The following is a 26,151-nucleotide window of genomic DNA, read 5'->3' as shown; positions in this document are numbered from 1 at the left end:
AAAAGTGACACGAATTCATAGCCCTGCAAGGTGTAGCCACCTAAAATGGCTGATTCCGGATTAATTTGGCCAAAACCCAATATAAAATGGCTAACCGAAAAGGCTGATGGGAAAAGCAGCCAACAGGGCACAAACGGACAGCTGCAGACAGAATTCGGCCGATACCTGCGACCATTAGCAGCACATCAACACAGACATCTGCAGTTTAATCGGCTATCCCCGGGAACAATTGCAACATATTAGCAATTGAATGCCGGGCCAGACCTCTCAGTGCCAGCAGTGGCCAAGACAAAGACAGGTGAACGACCACCCTCCCCCCGATCAAGGAGTCGCCCCATTATTGGAGCATATCGAACCCAGTGATTGGGAACGGGTCCAATCACTTGGGACTCAGGGTCAAGGTCCGCCCCGAGAGGCAGGAAGCCCCTGGGCCCTATAAAAATAGGGGCCAAGTTCAGATCGACCCTTCTCTCCCTTCTTCTCCTGCTCGCAACCTTCGCAAGAACCATCAACAAGAAATCGTAAGTTTGACTCCAGCGATCGCTACCCGATAGAGACTCCTAGCCATCGACCTGTATCAGCCTTTTGAATCCCGCAGGCCAGACCCAATTCGATAAGCCATTCGTTTCCCTGACCTCGTGGGCCATCCCCAAAAGTTAAGTATTGGCCAGTAGTGATAGGTAGTGATATAGAAAGTAGGATTATTATGTAAGTTTTTATTGCTGTACATAATAAATGACCGTTGATTTCAATCTTACTAAGCGGTGTGCTGTCTTATTAATCATAACTCGAGCTTGAACCACGTGGCGGTATCAGAAAGATACCTGGCCACTCGTGAGCAAAGGTGACATAATCAGAGCTAATAAAACTAAGGTTAATAAGAGCAACAAAGGGGGCTAGCAGGGACCCAGAGTAAATCTTGCAGCTTTTGCTGCAGAGACGGGCCCCTGCACTTCCGGATCAGAGGCCAGCGGCGGCCTCCAGCGGCCGTGCCGTGCTCCATGGCGGATTCGGGTCGCAGAACTGTACCCAAAAAAAGCGACCCCCCCCCCCCCCCGACCGACCGGCCGCGCGCCCGATCCTCAAACCCCACACAATCATTCCCTGGCCCCCAGGACCCGCCTAGCCTCCGACGTCCCTGACTGCGTCCGCAGCCGTCACGCGGGCATCCCGACTGGCAATACCAGTTAAGTTCCACACCGTTGGGAACACGGCCGGTCAGGGCCGGAGAATCACTTAGAAAATTCTAACAGGATTAGATATGGTACATTCAGAAAGAATGTTCCTGATAGTGGAGGAGTCCAGAACTAGTGGTCATAGTTTGAGGTGAGACGTTTTTCACCCAGAGAGTCAAAAACGTATGGGTCACCCCCTCTCCAGGACCAGAGCACAAAAGAAAATGTAGACTGACACTTAAGGGCATATTGCATGTCAGAAGTCAGAGGAGACTTTAAACAGAGACCCTTCAGTTGGATGTAAAAATCCTCACAGCACTAACTCAAAAAGCAGGGGAGTGATCCCTGGTGGCCTGACCTATATTTATCGCCAATCAATAGCACAGAAACAAATGATCGGGTCATATTCATATTGTTTTGTGAGCTTGTTGTGTCTCCTACATTACATCCAATACATGTAGTTGCTGTGGCATTGGGCGTCCGGTGGTTATGAAAGACATATATGTTCTGGAATGCGCTCCTTTCCACTTCTTAGATACTTAAAACCTACTTGTTTGACCAAGCTTTTGGTCACCTACCCTACCTAATACCTCATTTAAAATGCTCCTGTGAAGTGCTTTGGGGCTCTGCACCATGTTAAAGATGTTATCTAAATGCAAGTTGTTTCTGTAGCAGGAGAAACCAAATTCTTGCAACCAGCCTGGGAAACAAAGCGGATAACCAGGAATCACAAAGAATGCAGTTAAAATTCTAAACACACTCTTAGGGAACGCATGAGATCATCACATTGAGCTAAAAAGATTACGTACAAATATTAACAACTCAGAAATGTGTTTACTTGCTGCAGAGATAATATTGATCTGATTCCTACTTTTAAAAATAAATCTTACTGCTGATGTGTGTGCTTACCAGCTAAGGGATACAATAGCTAGTTAGGCAATAATTCATGTGCTACCTGTTTAAGGGATAGACAACTATAATAGCTGGTGAGGCAGTAATTTCTGAGAAGCAGCTGCTCAAAAGTGAGGAAAGTTTAGCTGCTGTGTTCTGAGTCAAGGGAGTTTGACAACGAGATTAAATAATGCTGTGTGTGGACAATCGAGAATGTTGTGAGATGGATATACACTGGGTGCCAAATTAATGGAATGTTATACAAGAGAAACACTCCAGTTGGAGTAGTATCTAATTAAGCATGTGAAGAGTGGGATTAACTGGATTGCTCGGACTTGGAGTCAATGGACCAAATGGCCTCCTTCTCTACTGTAACATTCTATAATTACAAAAAACACAACACTTAGCATAGACAAATAAAAGGAAACGGATTGGAAGTGGTCCAGGGTTAGGGGTGGTGTGAGGAAAAGAAGAGCAGTAGTGAGTAGGGTCGTGGGGATTCGAGACATATCAAGTTTCAGAAAAACAGATCCCTCCGATTTCCTGCTTGAATTATAAAACAGATGCCTGAATGGAAAATATTTTGATATTTGATATGAAATTAACATATTAATCTTGACTAATTAGTGGTGTTTGAATCACAAAATAAATTACTGTCTGAACCAGTTTAGTAAACTGCATTTAGGTCCCCCAGGAAATTGCTCACACTTTTCACCTAAATTAATGGTCAGAAAAATGTGCAATTTCCCCATATATTTATTTCCTGTATGTGACAAATGGGTGATTCTCCTGTAACATGCTCAAAATAAATACTTGGATCAAGCATTCAAGTTATAAATTTAGTCTTACAATGATCTGCTGGTCTGGGGGAATAGATTCCAGAGCCTTCTGTATCACACGACAGCCATACATCTGCAGCGCCAAAGATAGAACATGCCCACGGATACGCTGAGCTAACGCCAGTTTCTGATCCAAGCTTCCAAACTGGAGAATAAGAAGCAAGTAAGTTTTACAAGTCAAATTTAGTCATGCGACCATCGACATGCGAACACTTTTACATAAAATAACAGTTTACAGCATAAACAGGTCAATCTTATGCATCACACAAGCCTCCTTCCGCCATATTTCATCAAATCCCATCTTGTTTATCCTTCCATTCATTCTGGCAGTGCAACATTTGGCAAACAATTTCACCTTCTTATTGTTCTTAGGGTGAAGAAGTTTCCTCTCAAGTTGTGGAAACTTCCTCAGAAGACGGAGTGAAACCAGATCAGACTCGGAGTTTGATTATTTATCAGTTTCTTTTTCAGACCAATGAGCAGATACATCATCACTGAGGAGTTACAACATCACTGAGGAGTTATTTTTAAATGGACAGATCTGCCATGCGCCTATGGGAGTTGCTCTGTAGCTGAGCCGTAAAGATTGGCTAAGTCTCAGGTTCTTTTTCTAGTCAATAATGAAATAATAACAATAATCACTTATTGTCACAAGTAGGCTTCAATGAAGTTACTGTGAAACGCCCCTAGTCACCACATTCCGGCGCCAGTTCGGGGAGGCTGGTACGGGAATTGAACCCGCGCTGCTGCCTTGTTCTGCGTTACAAGCCAGCTATTTAGCCCACTGTGCTAAACCAGCCCCAGTGAATTTGCTGGTTTCAGCCACTGGGTCTTTTGTAGAAGACACGTCACAGCCTTTTCCCCCAAAACCCAAATTGAGGCAGGAAAAAAAAAATCTACCCTCTTGATCACAAGGCCTGCTGAGAATATCTTTACGTAGATAGGATCAAGGTTGGGTTGGAGTACAAGAATACCCCACAAGAAAACAAAAGGGCAAAAATAAGCAAGAAAATGGAGGGGGGGGGGGGGGGGGATTGACGGCAGGGGGAAACAAGCAAACATGCTATCTTGTATAAAATCAGAGAGATTCCCAACATGTTTACTTGATGCGGCAGAGGGGACACCTAATGCACCAACCAGAAATTTCTAGGATAAATTCTGTTATTTAGGTGCTAACTGGTATCATTTTCACTAGCACCAGCAGAGCAAACAAACTCAAGCCAGGATCTCACCCCTTGCCTGGTTTCTATCCCACACAAGACAAAAATTTTATCACTTGGTGTATGGAAATTTTCTACTTACCTCAAAGAATTTCTGAATCACATAGTTTCCAAAAACATCCACCATCAGTTGATAGGCTGCCTGTAGGATTTCATTAAAAACCAGCTGTCTTTCGGCAGGGGTAGCTCGTTCCAATTTAAGTTGAATAAACCTGCAGGCAACAAGTTTTTTTAAGGTATGTACAATGGCAGTGATAAAAATGTATTTGCTCATGCATTATTTTAAAGGCGTGCCATGAAAGGCTCTGTAGCAGACCAATTGAATGTTGGCTTAGTTGTACTGGAACTGTTCAGAATCTCGCAGTCACTTGAAGCACAAAAATCAGGTTATGTACAAGGCACCTTCAACGTGCCCCTCCCCCAGCAGCAGAGAGATGTTGCTCATTCCTGCAACCCCCTCACACAGCACATTATTCAGTCTTAGCTGTGCAGCATTTGGTAGTCCAAATCAGAAACTGAAGACTCTTCACAAAAAAAGATCTCGGAAATACCTACCCAGAACAGCAGTAGCAAACATCAAAGTACCTGTAGGTCCAGCTGAACCCATCCTCTCCTTAGAAATGCATGCATCAAGTAGGTAACAACCCATATTATGCAGTTTAAGTGTGCAACTGCATAAACTTTATAGTGAAAGCAGGAACGTTTCATTGTAAACGGGCAATTTTAATATTCTGTCACAAAGAAAACACTTGCTTTGCAGATGAGGAGATCCCCTGCCAGTGTGCCAGATTCTGTTAATATATGCTTTTACATCACAAATTTTAACCCCCTCCTGGCTTTCTCTATATGAATGTACCTCATCACTCTGAATGAGTTACAAATTTAATAGCCACGATGGTGTACAAGGTACAGCTCCATCTTTTCTTCTAGTGCTGGGTGAGCTGGGAAATGCGGGTCAACAGCAAATGTTTTGTTATGTGGCTTTGTACTTTTCTGGAGATTACTCAATATATCTTGGCAAAATTTTATTTTGCACAGAAGCTTTAGGGGAGTGTCAAGCACTTATTGCCCTGTTTGATTATTTGCCACAGATTGCATTCCCATAGTGCGATAAAGATTCTGCACCTTCCTTTCAAAATGGCATTTGTTTTTATTCCAACATTCACAGAACATCACTGGCAATTAAATCTTGCTAAGATGAACTGTCCTTTTTTTAAAGGATTAAAAGTCCGAGTGTGTTTAAGACAGAGATAGATAGGTTCTTGATTCATAAGGGGATCAGGGGTTACGGGGAGAAGGCAGGAGGTTGGAGACGAGAAACATATCAGTTATGATCAAATGGCGGAGTAGACCCAATGGGCCGAAAGGCCTAATTTTGCTCCTATATCTTATGGTCTAAAACTGCCAAAAAGGTGTTTATTTTTCCATAGTTTGCTGGGCATCTCATTTTTACAGCTTAAGCTATTAAACAATAAAAATATTATATAAGTTAATCTGGGACATTAAAAGAACACTTCTGAGAAGGTATCAAGTCATTGGCTGAGCACTCAAAACAAATGACTTAAAAGCCCCATCACAAGGGTCAATGATTATAAAGACAGAATAATTTTTCCAAATAGAGCAAAACATCCAAAGTTTGTTTGCTCTTGTTTTGCCTCTCCCCAAATTATCTTGTCAGAGATGCATAATTTGTTTTGGCAAATTTCCTCCTCACCACTCAAGTGCTAGGGCGAAATTCTCTGAAAATGGGGCTATGACCCCATGCCCATGAGAAAACGGGAGCGAATCACTCTGAACTTTCCTGGAAAAAGTCCAGTGATTCTCCGTTTTGAAGGGGGCGTGCAGGGCCCTGGCGTAGTCCACGGAACTCCGGCTGCCGATATGGTGCCCTGCACTTCCGACCGTGGGTCCGCACCAGCGCAACATGGCAGACCCACACAGCGGGCCGCCCCAACAATATAGGCGCCCCCGACTGCATGCACGCGACTGGCGGCGATTCTCCGTAGACCGGAGAATCGCAGGAGGATGTCGGACCCGATTCTCCTCCCCTGCGCCCAAGTGCGATTTCGGCGCGGAGAATCCAGCGCCGAATTCGTGATGGGGTACAAGCCTAATAGGACCAGCACTCCTCAGATATCTCGAACATGCAAGCAGCCTAGTGCTTGGACGCAGTGAGCATGGGCAGTTTATTGAACATTTTGGGAAGTGAATGATACCAAATCAGACTCCAATCATATTCTCATCTATAAACTATCACCAAACAGAGAAACCCTGTGTAATCATTAAGCATGGGAACCTCAGCTTATTTTGCTCTACCCTAACCCTGAGACTAACTGCAGTACCCCAAATTGTTGCTTGGGCTAATATCATGGAACAAGGAATCAAAATTGACCCATGCTGATTTGAGTGTCCAAGCTCAACAATGCAATATCTTAACTAACCATCAGCAAGTCAACATTTGATCCTAATGCATCACTTCTGCACTGACAGACTGGATGAATCAATGATTATCCCCTACTTAAAAGTGCTTGGCTATATTTTTGTGATTTTATCACACCTTGAACCGTGTTGATCCTGAGAGAATTCCATGATGTGGCCGGCTATTTCACGCAGCTGAAGGTTTGGATACCGATTGTTACGGAAGTCTTCTAGTAATCTGCTGCGCCCAGACGGCATCACATCTGACATGCTATACCGCAGACGTGATGGTGGAAACAACTGACTGCTGGAGCTGAACAGACTGGAGGCACTGTTGACACTGCGGTACTTGGCTTCAGCACCCGGGGCAGCAGAGATAAATCTTCCACTTCCATTTGTCAGCCCACCTGTCATTACAAACACATCAAAAGATTTCAATTACTTGAACCACTCAATGAGGACATTAGAAATACATTTATTTAAAACTGGTTCAAAAATGAGAAAATTGTATTTTTAAAGAGCTTGTATATTACTCCGAATAGCTTGATTTTAAAACGGGTGACTTTCCGTTTAAAGATTTAGTTAACTTCAGTGAGTTAATTTACAAATGAGCACTGTTGGATAAGTATGGCAAACACTTAATTTGTGTGCAATATTAGCAGCAGATATACTTTATCCCAATCGAGGGGATTTAACGCTAACAGGCATTTAAATCTCATTTGTGGTTGTGACACAACCAACATTGAAAACAAAACTGTGCACATTATTGCACATTACCAGCTATGATTGACACATACAGATACAAGGCTAAAATAATCAGATGCATTCTTGGCTCAGCTCATAAGGAGTACAGAAATTAATCTCATTAACGAGCAGTTTGTACCAGCTCTCAGTGAGGGCAAGTGTGTTATCATCGCCAGTGAATTGCAAACACCTCAGAACAGTTATGAGTTTCCAACTACTATCCATGTATTAATAGTTCCAACTTGATATTTGTTTAAAAGCTTTCCCTCAATGGTCTTTCTGCTTTTTGCCAAGAGATTCAAATTATGTCCAACAATGAAAGAAAATACATAGTAATCTGCTGATAACATATTTTATGGTCTTGTAACATTTCAGACATTTTGATTTGTTTCACAACAGTTTTGATGCCCAACATAACTAGAAATTTGTGACAAAAAAAGCTCTGTAATAGGAGTTACCCACCCCTCTTACCCAGGTTAAGGCTCGATGATGATCCATGTGATGATAATGACGGCGGCGGTGTTAGCGAGTGGCTGGGACCCTGGTTCGGAAGAGGCATCCCTACTGGGCCAGGGGAGGACGAGAATCCCAGTCCATTGTAAAAGTTATGGCCAATGGGGGCAAGACTGCTGGTCGTTCGCTTGTACAGATCAGAGCTACTAGTCAGAGAGTCTCTTCGTGAGCCGCTGCTTGTGTTAGAGCTTCCAACTTAAAAATAAAATGTTTTAAAAGCTTACTTTGATCACTGACAATAATCATATGTGCATACAAATATGCAGACCTCCCCAAGCCTTTGGAATAAGAATCAACTCATTTTCATTAAAAAATTTAATATTTTGATGCACGTCAACTTCTCTGGTGCATAAACTGCTTCTTTCCTTTGATCAAAAGTCTCAATCAATTTCCTCATGTGGACAGCTCTGCATAGGAAATTAAATGTTGGTTCAACGTCATAGACTGCAGAGCAGGATACTTCGCTACCTACCAATTATGGTAAAAAGTCTTACAACACCAGGTTAAAGTCCAACAGGTTTGTTTCAAACACTAGATTTCGGAGCACTGCTCCTTCCTCAGGAGCAGTGCTCCGAAATCTAGTGTTTGAAACAAACCTGTTAGACTTTAACCTGGTGTTGTAAGACTTCTTACGGTGCTCACCCCAGTCCAACGCCGGCAACTCCACATCATGGCTACCAATTATGGCCCATGTACATTCTGAAGGAACAAACAGCACACATTTTTGCAAAACAAATATATACATTTTCTGTAATTATTCTAATGTTGCTGCAAGACCAATGTTGTCACTAGGATTTCAGTGGAGCATAAAGATGGTGTGCCAAATTTCCATGCTGTACCTACTTAAAATGGTGCAGAGCCCCCAGTAGTTACAGATATAATCTTTCCAAACTGGTCTTGTGCCCAGAGAGGGCAGTTTTGAACAATCACTGGGCAGAAATACTGGTGACTGCACGTGTGCTTTTGTTATCACAAGGTATGCATTGGGGTAATACTGAAGAGCAGGAGCTTGAATGTGATTTTTCTGAAAGTGTATTGATATTGTGCTCTCTCGTGGCAGGACAGAAGTATCACGTTGCAACCTGCAATGGGTCATTATCATTTATTTCAAGTGAATGCATCAAAATCAAAAATCAGATTATTGTCTGGTGCAATACTTTAAGAAAATATATGAAACTTCTGGCTTTGAAATATATTTGAAGAGCACAATTAGTCTTTAAACAATGTCTTGGTGCATTTGCTAACTAAAATGTGAAGACACATGCTCGATAAGAAAACGTGATGATTCAGTTAAACGCAGTTCATTCAATGCTTCACCATTAACAATGTGCAGCTAGCATTGCAATCCTGCAATTACAAATACCTGCTGATCCAAATCCTCCAAGTGCAGATCCAAGTGTAGCCCCAAGTGAACTAGTACTTCCAAAACCCAGCGAAGTGCTGCCAGGCTGGCCAGACCCCTGAGAGAACAGTGAGTTGCTTTGTGAAGTGCTCGACAGGGAATTGTTACCATAGAATGAGTTTGAGGCCAAACTATTGGTGGGCTGCTGTTGTGGTTGTTGCTGGGGCTGCTGGCTGCCCATTGGACGAAAGGAGCCATTTGCTGTCCCTGCTAGGCCACTGGCTGTACCATTTGCTGATGCTGCTGCTGCGGCAACTGTTGGAACAGAAAGAAAAATCCACTGATGTGCCAGCTATTTCATGTATAGATGAATTTTGAATAAAGCAGGAATGGAAAGATTGTCAACTTCGTCAAGATTATGTACATCTTTAAGAACATCACTGTGAGGAAGGCTAGGCCAGACCTCCTTCCACGGACAAATTCACATCAAGTTACAATCTCCCTTTAAAACGATTTATATAGATTATGTCACATCAATAACACCCACGTAACCAACTCCGTTCCTACAAAGTCCTGATGGAATTGGAGCAAAATAACACACAAGGTACTGTGGCATTTAGTGTTGCAGAAACACAGAATGAATAGATGAAAGTATATAAAATTATATTAAAGAATCCTTCAATTTTTGATTGCGATTATTGGGGGACATTATCAGAACACAATCTACATCATAATATGGAATAAATTATTGAAATGAGGCCATTGGTTGAAACAACACTTAAATATGGTAGGTTTTGACATCATTAAACCCGAACAAATTTCATTGCAACTTGTGTTGAGTTACTTCTAAAAATGTTCTTGGTTGTGGATCAGCTGGCCAAGTCACCTTACTTCGAGCAAATACATCACTTGTTAAGAAATCAGTGTTGACTGGAGTCACACGTAGACCAGAGTATGCAGCGGTGGAGATTTCCTTCCTATTGGTTAGCCCGTTGGGTTTTCATGATTAGCTGGCAATCATTGTTCCAAGTATATTCAAGCCCATGATTTGCCACCCTAGCATTTGAATTCACGCCAGCCAACCCACCCACCAAGTAGGAAGGTGGGTGTGGGGAGGTTCTATCTTAAGGGGTGCCTCCCCTGATCTGCAAAGGGCAGCCCCCAAAGATCGCCCACCCGCGTGATTGCTCACACTAACCGCCTGATAGCATCGGCAGCACATCAGAGTTAACTGGCTTGGTAACAAGTTCAATTGACCTGGTTGAATATTTAAACAACCATTTTCATAACGTACATTAATGATCTGGAAGAAGGAACTGAAGGCACTGTGCTAAGTTTGCAGATGATACAAAGATCTGTAGAGGGACAGGTATTAGTGAGGAAGCAGGAAGGCTGCAGAAGGACTTGGACAAGCTAGGAGAGTGGGCAAAGAACTGGCAGATGGAAAACAATGTGGAAAAGTGTGAAATTATGTGCTTTGGAACGAGAAATGGAGGCATAGACTATTTACTAAATGGGGAAATGCTTAGGAAATCAGAAGCACAAAGGGACTTGGGAGTCCTTGTTCAAGATTCACTTACGGTTAACATGCAGGTTCAGTCGACAGTTAGGAAGGCAAATGCAATGTTAGCATTCATGTCAAGAGGGCTAGAATACAAGACCAGGGATGTACTTCTGAGGCTGTATAACGCTCTGGTCAGACCCCATTTGGAGTATTGTGAGCAGTTTGGGTCCCGTATCTAAGGAAGGATGTGCTGGCCTTGGAAAGGGTCCAGAGGAGGTTCACAAGAATGACCCCTGGAATGAAGAGCTTATCGTATGAGGAACAGTTGAGGACTCTGGGTCTGTACTCGTTGGGAGTTTAGAAGGATGGGGGGGATCGTATTGAAATTTACAGGATACTGCGGGGCCTGGATAGAGTGGACGTGGAGAGGATGTTTTCACTTGTAGGAAAAACTAGAACCAGAGGACAAAATCTCAGACTAAAGGGATGATTCTTTTAAACAGAGATGAGGAGGAATTTCTTCATCCAGAGGGTGGTGAATCTTTGGAACTCTTTGCAGCAGAAGGCTGTGGATGCCAAATCATTGAGTGTCTTTAAGACAGAGATAAATAGGTTCTTGATTAATAAGTGGATCAGGGGTATGGAGAAGGCAGGAGAATGGGTGAGAAAAATATCAGCCATGATTGAATGGCGGAGCAGACTTGATGGGCCGAGTGGCCTAATTCTGCTCCTATGTCTTATAAACATGGTGGGGAATCCTATTTTACATTTCCCTTCTTGCCAAAAACATGCCCAATGGGGGCACGTTAAAAAGCAGCCTCACACTTTCAATCTGAAGCGTAAGATGTGCAGGACCAGGACGGGGAAATGCGGCAAAATTGAAAGTTTGGGTTGAGTTGATCCAGTTTCTAATGGATGTGCATTCAGAGAATAAAATATTCCTGAATTTGACAGCAAGGGGTAGTACTCATTTGGGCCAGAGATGTGGGAGGAAGGACTGAACACATAATTGAGCCACAGCCAAATGAGATTTAATCTATAACTGTGCAATGAAAGTGTCAATTTAATGTCTCCAAACTAACATTGTGCAATTTCATGAGCACAAAATATGCCAGAAACTTAAAAGCAAAAAAGGTAAAGTATTAGAATGGATATGAAGCTGGCTGAGTGACAGGAACAATAGCGATGAATGATTATCTTTTGTATTGGAGAAAGGTCGAATGGTGTTCTCCAGGGATCAGTGCTAAGACCACAGTTTCTCTTGATCTCTATTAATGTACAGGACACAATTTTGAAATTTGTGGATGAGACAAATAGCGAACTAAGAGGAAGATAGTGATAAATTTCAAGATGACGTATAGGCTGGTGGAACAGACAGATATGTAGTCTACGTAATTTAATGCAGAGAAATGTGAAGTAATACATTCTGGTGGGATAAACAAGAGAAAATGCAAACTAAAGAGTGTAATTCTAATGGGAGATACAAGATCAGAAAAACTTGGGTCTTTATGTGCATAAACTAATGAAGGGGCGTGGCAGATTGAGAAAGTGGTTAAAACCCACACAGGATCTTGACCTTTATAATTAGAGGCATAGAATACAAAACAAAGAAGTCATGGTGGGACTTTATAAAACACTGGTTTAGTCCCAACTGGAAGTGTGTCCAATTCTAGGCAGCACTTTAGGAAGAATGAGAAGGTATTAAATAGAGTGCAGAAAAGATTAACAAAAATTGTTCCGGCTTTGATGTGATCTTCAGTTATGTGGATATCTGGGGGTTGTTGCAGAGATTGAGGGTCGCCCCCAGCGAACAGGACGCTTAGAGGAGATTGATAGAGGGATAGGTGTTCAAAATTCTGAGGGGCGAGGCAAATCGATAAGTTAAACTGTTCCTTATTGACAGCAAGATAAAGAACCAGAGAACATCAATACAAGGTGTTTGGCAAAGGGACCAGAGGCAATATGAGGAAAAACTTTATAACCTGGAATGCACTGTTTGAAAGGGCGGCAGAGGCAGACTCGTGGCTTTCAAAGGAAAATTGAATAAGCACTCGAAAGGAAAGAAAATTGCAGGGCTATGGGGAGAAGGACTAGCTAATTAGATGTTGCAGAGAGCTGGCACAAACTTGACAAATTGAGTTGCCTCCTTCTGTGCTTTTAAGATTTTAACTTCAAAAGTAACAGTAGAAGAAATAACTAATATGAAAATGGCTAAAGAATCATTTGTGGAAAGGAAACATCTACTGCAGTGTAAACATGAAGTTGGCATCTAAAATTACACAATGACCTACCACGGTTCAGTTCTTAACAGGCAGCAAAAATAATAGGCCGATAAAGGCCTATTAATAAAAGAGTTTTCCTCCCCATTTTGAAACAGACAAACCTTACCTGCCTGCGCTGCAGATGGACTTATGATTACAGGTGCTGGAGCAACAAGCCTTACAGGAGCTCCGAGACCATTCCGAGCCCCAGTATTTACAACCAGGGCACCAGTCTGGTCATAATAAGCAGCTGGAGCTAGGACCTGATAACCTGAAATAATAAAAAAGTGTTCTAGGTATACCTATTTGTATATATTACATATTGACTAAAGTACTCATGAAAAAAATGCCCAAGTCTAAATACAGTAAGGTGAAACATCCTGGTATTTAGAAGTTGTAATCAACACATTACAGTTCAGCATTCATTAAACCTTTATTTGTCTCCAGTATATCAGCTGGTAAATTTAAAGTGTGGAGTGAAACAACCATACATACCAGAAATATCACAGGATCAATCCCCTGCTGTGTTGTTTTCTAAGCTTGTGGCAAAGAAACTGAAACAAGGGGAAGAATTTCAACTACTCCTGATTCTATTGGTGGAAAATCCTTTCTTGGAAGTCTCTTGTGATCAAATTGCCCATCAGTCACTAACCTTCTCACAAAAGGAGTGATCATTACAGGAGAGTTGGAAATGGAAGGTGAAATGATGCCAACCTCTAGCTATTTAACTGAACTTCACCCCCTTCCACTCTCTTTCCACTTTCGCCCCCCCGCTCTTCAATCCTCCTCTCTCCATTTCCTAACATTACTCATCTCCAGCTACCTCTTATCAAAGCCCTCATCCGTGCTGTCAGAATTTCTGGGTGGGACTACAAGTATTCCTTGCCAAGCGTCATTATCTCAGTTAATTTGAAACATGGCTGCAACTATCCTCATTGGTTTCTGGTACTTCAAAATCTCAAAATTTCTAATTCCTGTTTTTTTTTTTTGCTTCACAGTCTGGTCCAAGCATATCCCTTTCAGCTCCCCACTCAACTCTCCATTTCACTAACCATGGTCTTTGACGCAACCCTCTCCCTCCACCAATGGCTGCTGTGCCCTTAGGCGATTTGGCCCCAATGCTCTGGAAATCCTCACCACCCCGATTTCTATGAACTTCTTTTTATTATTTTTTTTTATACAACCCACAACTTTGATTAAGCTATCTTCTTTTGCCTCGTGTTCCATAGCTATTGACTACACTTCAGTGAAATGCTTGACATTTTTCTACGTTATATGTGCCATGTGATTGCAAGCTCTTGAAATCTAGATTTCCCAATAGGTCTGAAGATCACCCTTCCCATAAATTTACATTCAGGCATGAATACTGGCTATGTGATAATTTTGTAATATAATAGGCCTGTGGGTAAAAACACGCAGTTCCTGTTAATTTATAATGATTCGCTTTTTAAGCAAATTAGCATTTAGACTCATGCCATTATTCAAAACATCAAACTATCAACAATGTCTGGCTCAGGTTATTTTGAGTACAAGTAAAGTTCTCATAACTGAAAAATATTCTCAGTGAGGGCAAGTGTGTCATCATTGCCAGACAAAATATATCACCATGAGTCCAATGTTATATGAAAACTGCTTTTAAATATAGGATTAATCACTGTTAATATCTAATTTAGTGCTCCCTGGTAGCCTGTACTGAACTGGTTAATTTTAACCAACATTTCTGTACGCCTGAAGTTGCAAATTACGGTTAAGTTTCCTTTTTTGACCTTGTGCTTCAACAGTGACAACAAATCCACCAATAACAGAAATAGTTTATACAATAACCAAACAATGAGCACTTGAAATTCAATCCAAGCTGGTGCTGCAATCAGGTTTACAAGGTCCTCAGAAATTGCAGCATTCATGAAGTTTTTAAAAAGTTGTTAAAATTCAGCGAGTCTGTTTTCATTCGTTTAAAGATCCCAAATATTTTTCTACTGCTTAAAAGCTTCTGCTGCTTAAAAGCATTCTGTTCCAATTTATTTTCACGAATGAATGAATGGATAAACAACACCTCCTCCACGATAGTCCTCAATAACGGGGCCCCGCAAGCCTGAGTACTTAGCACCCTACTTTACTCCCCATACCGACGATTGTGTGGCAAACTTTGGCTCGAACTCCATCTACGCATTTGCTGACTTGAGTCGGATCTCAAAAACGATGAGTCAGAGTACAGGAGGGAGATAGAGAACCTAGTGGAGTGGTGCAATGACAACAATCTTTCCCTCAAGGGCAGCACGGTGGCGCAGTGATTAACACTGCTGACTCACAGCGCCAAGGACCCGGGTCACTGTCCTATCTGTGTTGCTCTCACCTCCAACAAACCCAAAGATGTGAGGGGTAGGTGGATTGGCCGCGCTAAATTGCCCCTCAATTGGAAAAAATAATAATTTATTTTTAAAACTGCTGAGAGTCGTGAACACAGTTCACTCCATCTCGCAAACCCCCCCTCTCATCCACTGACTCGGTCTACACTTCCCCTTCCCTTCAGAAAGCGGGCAGCATGACAAAAGATCTCTCCCACCAGGGTTATTCACTCTTCCGACTTCTTCAATCGGGCAGGTGGTACAAATATCTGAGAACACGCACTAACAGGTTCAAAAACAGCTTCTTCCCAACTGTTACCAACTCCTGAAAGACTCTTTTATGGACTGATCTGATCTCTGCACACATCCTCTCTACTGAGTACTACTACACTCTGTATGCTCACCCGTTGCCTGTGCCTATGTATTTACATTGTGTATGTGTATTTATGTATGTCCTATGTTTTTTTTCCATGTATGGAATGATCTGCCTGGACTGTACGCAGAACAATACTATTTACTGTACCTCGGTACACAATAAAACAAATCTAAATCCAATTGGCTATAATTTTATGCATACATAGCAGAATTTTTCTCCATAACATTTCTCAAGTTCCCACTGGAAATCCTTCAGAAAGTGAGAAACTTGATCAATTACTTTCCAGAATCCAACATTTTGAACTTTACAAAGCTCAGCAACTAACTTGTTTGCAATGCAACACGCATTTTTCAAAACACTCCTACCGTCACCCATCCTTGACCCATGGCCCTAATCAATGCACCTGTGTGCAGCATGTGACATCAGTATTTTACCTGGCATTCCAGTGGCCAATCCCTGGCTAAAGGCGAGAGCTGAGTTCACGGCTGCAGCTGCTACCAGGCTGTCTGCTTGTTGTCCTTGTTGGCTTTGATTTGGGGTCAAAGGTCGCTGATTGGCTCCAGCACGCAGAACCTGAGGTACAACATATGGGAATATTGACATCATGCAACAGTCCTTAAATGTGATTTCAAAGATACTGTGACACAGATTATCACAATTTCGTGATTTATATAAATGTATTACAGAGGACTTATTCTGGCTGGAAAGATGGTTCGCACTGCTGCCTCACAGCGCCAGGGACCTGGGTTCCATTCCGGCCTTGGGTGGCTGTGTGGAGTTTGCACATTCTCCCAGTGTCTGTGTGTTTTCCTCCGGGTGCTCCGGTTTCCTTCCATAGTCCAAAAGATGTGGCTAGGTGCGGTTACGGTTATAAGGTGGGGTTACGGTAATAAGGTGGGGAGGTGGTCCACATGGGGTGCTCTTTCGGAGGGTCGGTGCAGACTCGAATGGTTGTGTGCTGTTGGGATATTATGATTCAAATCCCATCAGTCTGAGCGTTACCTCGGGACATCATTACCTACCTTACTAACTGTTTCTCGTCCCTTCTTTTCTTGAATGTGGTGATTCATCACTAAAATATTATGGCACGATTTCCGGGTGCGGCGATGACCAGCTGAGTCGCACGTTTCGGCAGCTCCCGGTGAAACGGACTTTTGGGCTCTTGATAGGAGCCCCAACGGCAATTTTGACGGCTAAAAACACTGTGCGGTAAACCAGAAGGGAATCCCCCCTGGATACGGATGAAAAAAGGAGGAGAAAGTGGCCGGATTGCAGTGGATCCTTTAGAACAGCGGCAAGGAAGGCAAGCAAAAACCAAGATGGCGTCGGAAGGTGGCAGTTTAACATGGGCCCTGAACAACAAGAGTTCTTGAAATGCTGTGTGGAAGAGCTCAAAAAGGAAATGAAGAAAGAGCTGTTGGTCCCGATACTACAGGCGATCGAAGGGCTAAAGGAGGAACAAAAGACCCAGGAGCGGGAGCTTCGGGTCGTGAAGGCAAAGGCAGCCGAGAATGAGGACGACATACAGGGCCTGGTGGTGAAGACGGAGACGCATGAGGCACATCAGAAACGATGTGTGGAAAGGTTGGAGGCACTGGAGAACAACGCAAGGAGGAACAACCTGAGGATTCTTGGTCTTCCTGAAGGTGCGGAGGGAGCGGACGTCGGGGCATATGTGAGCACGATGCTGCACTCGTTAATGGGAGCGGAGGCCCCGGCGGGTCCGTTGGAGGTGGAGGGAGCATACCGAGTGATGGCGCGAGGACCGAGAGCAGGAGAAATTCCCAGAGCCATAGTGGTGAGATTCCTCCGTTTTAAGGATAGAGAAATGGTCCTTAGATGGGCGAAGAAAACTCGGAGCAGTAAATGGGAGAACGCGGTGATCCGCGTTTATCAAGACTGGAGTGCGGAGGTGGCGAGAAGGAGGGCGAGCTTTAATCGGGCCAAGGCGGTGCTTCATAAAAAGAAGATAAAATTTGGAATGCTGTAACCGGCAAGACTGTGGGTCACATATCGAGGGAGGCACCACTACTTTGAGACGGCGGATGAAGCGTGGACTTTTATTGTGGAAGAAAAACTGGAATGAGCGGGTTATTAAAAAGAACGTTTGAACAAAGTGGTGGGGCGAATGTGGGAGGCAAAGAGGGGGGTTAAAAAGGGGAGAAAGAGGAGTTTTATGTACTAATCCTGCGATGTGGTAACTTTTCTCTCTTCCACAGGTGGTGATGGGGGGAGGAGGGGAGGTGGAGGAGATGGGGCGTTGGCCATTGGGGGCGGGGCCAAGGGAGAAGCGCGGGCTTGGTTCCCGCGCTATGATAATCATGGCGGGAATAGAGAAGCAGTAAGGAGGGGGCGTCGCACGGTGCGAGCCGAGGTCACGGGGGGAAGCCGAGGTCGGCCAGAGTTTGCTGACTTCTGGGAGCAACATGGGGGGAGTAATTACGCTAGCGGAGGGGGGGTGGGAGGGGGGAATTACTGGGTTGCTGCTGCTGGGGAGAGGGGGGAGCTGGTATGGGAGGGGATGGGCGGGGGGGGGGCACCGCCTGGCGGAGATACAGCTGCGTGGGAACCGGGTGAGGAGCTGGAAAAAGGAGATGGCTAATCGACAAGGGGGGGGGTAGGAAGCCCCCCAACCCGGCTGATCACGTGGAACGTGAGAGGGCTGAACGGGCCGATAAAGAGGGCACGGGTACTCGCACACCTTAAGAAACTTAAGGCAGATGTGGTTATGTTACAGGAAACGCACCTGAAACTGATAAGACCAGGTTAGGCTACGCAAAGGATGGGTGGGGCAGGTGTTCCATTCGGGGCTAGATGCGAAAAACGGGGGTGGCTATATTAGTGGGGAAGCGGGTAATGTTCGAGGCAAAGACTATAGTGGCGGATAACGGGGGCAGATACGTGATGGTGAGTGGCAAACTACAGGGGGAGACGGTGGTTTTGGTAAACGTATATGCCCCGAACTGGGATGATGCCAATATTATGAGGCGGATGCTAGGACGCATTCCGGACCTAGAGATGGGAAAGCTGATAATGGGGGGAGATTTTAATACGGTGTTGGAACCAGGGCTGGATAGGTCGAAGTCCAGGACTGGAAGGAGGCCGGCAGCAGCCAAGGTACTTAAAGATTTTATGGAGCAGATGGGAGGTGTAGACCCGTGGAGATTTAGCAGACCTAGGAGTAAGGAGTTCTCGTTTTTCTCCTATGTCCATAAAGTCTACTCGCGAATAGACTTTTTTGTGCTGGGAAGGGCGTTGATCCCGAAGGTGAGGGGAACGGAGTATACGGCTATAGCCATTTCGGTTCACGCTCCACACTGGGTAGACTTGGAGATAGGGGAGGAAACAGGAGGGCGCCCACCCTGGAGAATGGACATGGGACTAATGGCAGATGAGGGGGGGTGTCTAAGGGTGAGGGGGTGCATTGAAAAGTACTTGGAACTCAATGATAATGGGGAGGTCCAGGTGGGAGTGGTCTGGGAGGCGCTGAAGGCGGTGGTTAGAGGGGAGCTGATATCAATAAGGGCACATAGAGGGAAGCAGGAGAGTAAGGAACGGGAGCGGTTGCTCCAAGAACTTTTGAGGGTGGACAGACAATATGCGGAAGCACCGGAGGAGGGACTGTACAGGGAAAGGCAAAGGCTACATGTAGAATTTGACTTGCTGACTACGGGCACTGCAGAGGCACAATGGAGGAAGGCACAGGGTGTACAGTACGAATATGGGGAGAAGGCGAGCAGGTTGCTGGCACACCAATTGAGGAAAAGGGGAGCAGCGAGGGAAATAGGGGGAGTGAGGGATGAGGAAGGAGAGATGGAGCGGGGAGCGGAGAGAGTGAATGGAGTGTTCAAGACATTTTATAAAAAATTATATGAAGCTCAACCCCCGGATGGGAGGGAGAGAATGATGGGCTTCTTGGATCGGCTGGAATTTCCCAAGGTGGAAGAGCAGGAAAGGGTGGGGCTGAGAGCACAGATCGAGGTAGAAGAAGTGGTGAAAGGAATTAGGAGCATGCAGGCGGGAAAGGCCCCGGGACCGGATGGATTCCCAGTCGAATTCTATAGAAAATATGTGGACTTGCTCGCCCCGGTATTGACGAGGACCTTTAATGAGGCAAAGGAAAGGGGACAACTGCCCCCGACTATGTCTGAAGCAACAATATCGCTTCTCTTAAAGAAGGAAAAGGACCCGCTACAATGCGGGTCCTATAAACCTATTTCCCTCCTAAATGTAGATGCCAAGATCCTGGCCAAGGTAATGGCAATGAGAATAGAGGAATGTGTCCCGGGGGTGGTCCACGAGGACCAAACTGGGTTTGTGAAGGGGAGACAGCTGAACACGAATATACGGAGGCTGTTCGGGGTAATGATGATGGCCCCACCAGAGGGGGAAACGGAGATAGTAGTGGCGATGGATGCCGAGAAAGCATTTGATAGAGTGGAGTGGGATTATTTGTGGGAGGTGTTGAGGAGATTTGGTTTTGGAGAGGGGTATGTTAGATGGGTGCAGCTGTTGTATAGGGCCCCGATGGCGAGTGTGGTCACGAATGGACGGGGATCTGCATATTTTCGGCTCCATAGAGGGACAAGGCAGGGATGCCCTCTGTCCCCATTATTGTTTGCACTGGCGATTGAGCCCCTGGCGATAGCGTTGAGGGGTTCAAAGAAGTGGAGGGGAGTACTTCCGAGGAGGAGAAGAACACCGGGTATCTTTGTATGCGGACGATTTGCTACTATACGTGGCAGACCCGGCGGAGGGGATGCCAGAAATAATGTGGATACTTGGGGAGTTTGGGGATTTTTCAGGGTATATACTGTACATGGGGAAAAGTGAGTTGTTTGTGGTGCATCCAGGGGAGCAGAGTCGAGAAATAGAGGACCTACCGTTGAGGAAGGTAACAAGGGACTTTCGTTACCTGGGGATCCAGATAGCCAAGAATTGGGGCACATTGCATAGGTTAAATTTAACGCGGTTGGTGGAACAAATGGAGGAGGATTTCAAGAGATGGGATATGGTATCCCTGTCACTGGCAGGGAGGGTGCAGGCGGTTAAGATGGTGGTCCTCCCGAGATTCCTCTTTGTGTTTCAGTGCCTCCCGGTGGTGATCACGAAGGCTTTTTTTAAAAGGATTGAAAAGAGCATGATGGGTTTTGTGTGGGCCGGGAAGACCCCGAGAGTGAGGAAGGGATTCTTACAGCGTAGCAGGGATAGGGGGGGGGCTGGCACTACCGAGCCTAAGTGAGTATTATTGGGCCGCTAATATTTCAATGGTAAGTAAGTGGATGGGAGAGGAGGAGGGAGCGGCGTGGAAGAAATTAGAGAGGGTGTCCTGTAGGGGGACTAGCCTACAGGCTATGGTGACAGCCCCATTGCCGCTCTCACCGAGGAACTACACCACAAGCCTGGTGGTGGTGGCTACACTGAAGATTTGGGGACAGTGGAGACGGCATAGGGGAAAGACTGGAGCCTTGGGGGGGTCCCCGATAAGAAACAACCATAGGTTTGCCCCGGGGGGAATGGATGGGGGATATGGAATGTGGCAAAGAGCAGGAATAACACAACTGAAAGATCTGTTTGTGGATGGGAAGTTCGCGAGTCTGGGAGCGCTGACCGAGAAATATGGGTTGCCCCAAGGGAATGCATTCAGGTATATGCAACTGAGGGCTTTTGCGAGGCAACAGGTGAGGGAATTCCCGCAGCTCCCGACACAAGAGGTGCAGGACAGAGTGATCTCAAAGACATGGGTGGGGGATGGTAAGGTGTCAGATATATATATAGGGAAATGCGGGGCGAAGGGGAGACTATGGTAGATGAACTAAAAGGGAAATGGGAAGAAGAGCTGGGGGAGGAGATCGAGGAGGGGCTGTGGGCAGATGCCCTAAGCAGGGTAAACTCGTCGTCCTCGTGTGCCAGGCTAAGCCTTATTCAGTTTAAGGTATTACACAGGGCGCATATGACTGGAGCACGGCTCAGTAAATTTTTTGGGGTGGAGGATAGGTGTGCGAGGTGCTCGAGAAGCCCAGCGAATCATACCCATATGTTTTGGTCATGCCCGGCACTACAGGGGTTTTGGATGGGGGTGACAAAGGTGCTTTCAAAAGTAGTGGGGGTCCGGTTTGAACCAAGCTGGGGGTTGGCTATATTTGGGGTTGCACAAGAGCCGGGAGTGCAGGAGGCGAGAGAGGCCGATGTTTTGGCCTTTGCGTCCCTAGTAGCCCGGCGCAGGATATTGTTAATGTGGAAGAAGCCAAACCCCCGGGGGTGGAGACCTGGATAAATGACATGGCAGGGTTTATAAAGCTAGAGCGGATTAAGTTCGTTCTAAGGGGGTCGGCTCAAGGGTTCACCAGGCGGTGGCAACCGTTCGTCGAATACCTCGCAGAAAGATAGATGGAATGGAAAAAAGAAGGCAGCAGCAGCAGCCCAGGATCGGGGGGGGGGGGAAAGAGAACCAGAAGGACTCTCAGGGTTGTTAATATATACTGTATAATATGTATAGGTCGTTGCGACAGATAATTATATATTGGACTGTTAAATTATATTTTTGGAGAGTGTTACTTGTGATAAGGCAGTTGCCAATTAGGGTTAGTTTTCATTTTTGTTATTTATTATTTATTCATTTTTTGTTTATAAAATAGGTCATGGTTATTTGTGTTGTTATAATATTGTGTAAAGGATGCACAATGTACTGTGTTGGTTGACCAAAAATTTTCAATAAAATATTTATTAAAAAAAAAATATTATGGCACAGGTGCCAAGCAACTTCTGGGTTCATCCAACTAGGCATTATTCACACAACAGAACTTCGGGACACTCTTGTGAGGGGATGGTAAAGGAAAGGTGTCACAACCAAGCCAGATTGCACCCTCACTCTCATGTCTTTCAGGAGCTGATGCCTTTCCTAACACAGAGCTAGAGTCCAACTACAGCAACCACAAGCTCCGTGATGGATAGATAGGCTGACTTTTCTGCTCTGGTTCAGCAATTTGCCAGACAAAGGTGGACCATTAGGGAATCAACATCAGATTTCTGAACTAACCCATCATTTTGGCTGACGACAGAAATGTAGAACAGTTACTTAATTTTTGTCAAGTAAGTTTAAAAGAGGCAATCCCAAAATAAATCAACAACTCAAAATTGCACTGAGATCAACTTAACATCAAAGCACTCTACATTATTAGTTTTACCTTCAACAATATATACAGTCTGGCTCAGGTCTTTATGAGTACAAGATTGAAATTCTCATTAACGAACAGTGTTCTCAGTGAGGGCAAGTGTGTCATCATTGCCAGACTGACTTGTAAACGGATCAGGAATACTTAGTTAACATTTATTCCCACTTGTAGATTTTTTAAAGACGATTGGAACTAAATTCAACTTTACAATCTACAACTTAAGAACTTGACCATCTACATTTGATGGTGGCTGTAATAATAGCATTCCTTGATGCAAATATATTGCCGACACATTAAATAAACATGCTTTTTAAAATTATTTTTACCCCATATTCAATCTATGTGATCGCTGAAACATGTTTTAAAGTGGGCAAAATGTGCGACTTTTCTAAACCAAAACATATTAGCTCAGCTCCCTTGGTTCAACGTTAATTACTCCTGTGCCACGTTACAAACAGATGGGTGACTTACCTGTTGCTGCCCTTGCTGCGCCTGTGATGCAGCTTGCTGGTTTGCAGAATTGTTAGCAGCTGCTGCTGCAGCTTGCTGCTGGAAGAGATTTGCTGGATAAACACCCCATGGAACACCGTAGTACTGAGGTGGAACCACTGCAGGGCCTAACACAGTAAAATTTAGGGATTTAAAAAAAAACATACACTTTGTGTCATTTACATTATTAGTGCATGAAACCTATTCTTGGCGAAAACATATCATAACAAAGCTTCCATTATATTAGATATTCCAAAAATGTGTTTATTGTTTACTTATTGGCTTGTCATATCTTTAATGAAATACAGTATAGCACAGGAAGTTTTCATATTTTATAATAAGTTTTTCCCCGTTAGTAAAATTATATGCTGGCTACGATTTAATAAATTCTGAACCTTTACTTTTTCGAAAAGGAAAAAAAAACACAATTTAAATATGTCTGGTTATATAGTAGATTTCGTTAATGAAACCAGGAATGGATCGGTACCTCAAGTTAAAATTAAACCTGGGTCAAGATGACTTCTGAAGATGACCAATACATAACATTATGCTTGTCAATTAAACAAAAATGAGATTACAGAGTCACACTTCAAAACACAGCTGAACGAGATTTCCTTCAAGGTGAATTCATCTCACCTATGGCATCCAGGGCCGGCCGCTTGCCTACACAGGGAGGATGGAAAGAAAAGTTGCTTTGACAATTAAGTCAACGACTTTTGTGTCTCTTTGCTTCCAGATACATTAACATTGGCAAAGTAAAACCCAAACCTAACTTAGATATGACCCATTCCCCCCATAGTAACATTATAAATGGCATCAACAGAAATTGACTTGGGGATTCATCAGCAATTCAGTCTGGCTCAGGTCTTTTGAGTACAAAATTTAAATCCTCATCAGTGAACGCTGTTCTCAGTGAGGGCAAGTATGTCATCACTGCCAGACTGAAATCCGAAACCTTTTGCCAAATGAAGATTTATTTTCTTTGAAAATGATCTGGTTCTTAACTTGAGCAAAACATTTTGTACCACTTGGAATGTGTTCTTGCTCCATTCATTTGAAACTCATTGGAATGGGACTAGATTAGGTTCAACTGATTCTGTCTTGCAAACTTCTCATCAGTAATACAGTTGGAAAGGACACTTGATACTGCTCACTGAATAAGGCGTCATAAGGATTTGAGAAATACAACTAACACCCAGTTACAATAAAAGAAAAGAATTAAAATATGTCCTGTGATGCTGCTATTTTACAAGTTTTTTCACGGCCACATTTTATCCTTGAAAAGCTCAAATATTAGGCCAGAATTTCATTGGGTTTGGGGAACATAATTTCTGTCACAAAGGAACTTTGTAATGATGCACACTGTAAGGCACAGTTTAAGATATTCTCTCGCATAAGAGGCTCCATTTTATTGGATTTTTAGGAAAATAGATAAATAACTTTCATACAAATTGCTACAATTCTCAGGTTCATGGGCTCCATTTTAAAACCAGAAGTAGGTGAAGATTTGTCAGAACAATGTAAATCTGCATGAAAGATCAACATGTTGAGTGAATGGTGGCAATACCCCATAAACCTTATCTATCTTCCGAACAGAAATAATCTATGAAACAATAACCATTCAACAAACCACAACTGTCACCTTTCATGTGTGCTCTTTTATAAGTACTTGTTAATGTGTCCAAAGACAAATTATTCCTTCAGTTCATTGTCCCTTCGCAGTAACAGCAGCTTCTTGTAAATACCAGTGTAATTCTCTCCCTCCCAGCCCAAAATTCAGGAAAATCTTTGCTAGCCAATGCTCTTTTGCCACTTATCATACGCAACATAAACTAGAATTGAAACAAAGCTTATTACGAGAAGAAAAGCATACAATAAAAGCTCTTTCACTGACTTTGGGACATAAGTTCCTTTGGTGACAACATTTCAGCAGAGTCCAAAACATAAGCCAATTACATTAACCGAAAAGGATCAGTGTGAACACGAGCAGCAAACCTTTGAAGAGAACAATAAATGAGAACTTACGTTGCAGCCTTTGAACAGTAAATGGGAGCTTACATTGCAGCCTTTGAGGATTTCAGCTTTTAGCACGTCTAGTTGCTGAATTTACAATATACTGTGAACAGACTATGTCAAAACCATATCCACTTACAAACTATCACCTATTCAGAGGCATTTCAATTATCTGCAAAATCTTGCAGTCTTCTCATAATCCAACTCTTAACGTGTGGTACATGACCTTTTCAGAACCATTTCATGGGCTATTGTGTCAAATGGTAGTTTCCTAAATATTACACGGCTGCACACTCAATCACTTCATGAATACCATGAAGAGATTCTAATTCTGGATTTCTCCGCTGCCACAAACCTACACAAGGTGCACACATTCAGGAAGCCGAAGATTGCATTTCCAAACTCCATCAGGCTACCTTTTGGCTGTTTTGGGGTTGCATGGCCTGTTACTCATAGCCTGCCAGAAGCTTCCTTTTGGCTGAAACAAAGAAATTGCCAGATGAAAATAGACACGGACCATCTAGTCTGTTTTCCACCACCCTAGCTGTTGCACGATATAATAATGGATTTGTTTGGCAATCATGGCAACCTATCTCTCATCAATTAAATCCATCTCATACCCAGCTATGAGGCAAGGAAATCTCAGTGGTGGAACGCAAAGGGAACAAAACGCCCAAAGTCACTTGTTCCTCCCAAGCATGCTACATTTGCTGTCTCAAATTACTCAATGGAGTTCAAAATGTTATTTTTGCAAAGAAATCTTATCTAATCTGCTTTGGAATGAATCTATGCTATCTACTTCCACCATTTCCCAAGGCAGCCTGTTCCATGGATTTATTACTTGGC

General features: G+C 43.8%; 1 protein-coding gene and 4 non-coding genes across 18 annotated transcripts in view; all 5 read right to left on the bottom strand.

Annotated features, from left to right (window-relative positions):
• Positions 1 to 26,151, bottom strand: part of LOC140412215 (pumilio homolog 1-like) — a 208,390-nt gene that overhangs the window by 21,192 nt on the left and 161,047 nt on the right. For 12 of the 14 annotated variants that reach the window (XM_072500813.1, XM_072500806.1, XM_072500805.1 and 9 more), the window contains 9 exons: positions 23,929 to 23,955; positions 23,275 to 23,420; positions 16,063 to 16,201; positions 13,035 to 13,178; positions 9,164 to 9,457; positions 7,759 to 7,995; positions 6,683 to 6,950; positions 4,208 to 4,337; positions 2,916 to 3,050 (listed from right to left, as the gene is read on the bottom strand). In XM_072500813.1, the coding sequence (XP_072356914.1) occupies positions 2,916 to 3,050; positions 4,208 to 4,337; positions 6,683 to 6,950; positions 7,759 to 7,995; positions 9,164 to 9,457; positions 13,035 to 13,178; positions 16,063 to 16,201; positions 23,275 to 23,420; positions 23,929 to 23,955 (1,520 nt within the window). The remainder of the gene's footprint in view (positions 1 to 2,915; positions 3,051 to 4,207; positions 4,338 to 6,682; positions 6,951 to 7,758; positions 7,996 to 9,163; positions 9,458 to 13,034; positions 13,179 to 16,062; positions 16,202 to 23,274; positions 23,421 to 23,928; positions 23,956 to 26,151) is intronic. The other 2 variants (XM_072500808.1, XM_072500809.1) reach the window with 1 other exon arrangement.
• On the bottom strand, positions 7,371 to 7,464 carry LOC140430710 (small nucleolar RNA SNORD103/SNORD85). Its single transcript, XR_011949511.1, has one exon. It is a non-coding gene; the product is annotated as a small nucleolar RNA SNORD103/SNORD85 (small nucleolar RNA).
• Positions 14,414 to 14,499, bottom strand: LOC140430705 (small nucleolar RNA SNORD103/SNORD85). The gene has a single exon (XR_011949509.1). It is a non-coding gene; the product is annotated as a small nucleolar RNA SNORD103/SNORD85 (small nucleolar RNA).
• LOC140430696 (small nucleolar RNA SNORD103/SNORD85) lies at positions 22,834 to 22,921 on the bottom strand. Its single transcript, XR_011949507.1, has one exon. It is a non-coding gene; the product is annotated as a small nucleolar RNA SNORD103/SNORD85 (small nucleolar RNA).
• Positions 24,147 to 24,233, bottom strand: LOC140430698 (small nucleolar RNA SNORD103/SNORD85). Its single transcript, XR_011949508.1, has one exon. It is a non-coding gene; the product is annotated as a small nucleolar RNA SNORD103/SNORD85 (small nucleolar RNA).

This window comes from Scyliorhinus torazame, chromosome 1 (genome assembly GCF_047496885.1).
Source record: "Scyliorhinus torazame isolate Kashiwa2021f chromosome 1, sScyTor2.1, whole genome shotgun sequence".
Taxonomy (NCBI): Eukaryota; Metazoa; Chordata; class Chondrichthyes; order Carcharhiniformes; family Scyliorhinidae; genus Scyliorhinus; species Scyliorhinus torazame.
The sequence above is the reverse complement of the archived record's forward strand: the minus strand, read 5'-3'. Positions and strand labels throughout refer to the sequence as shown.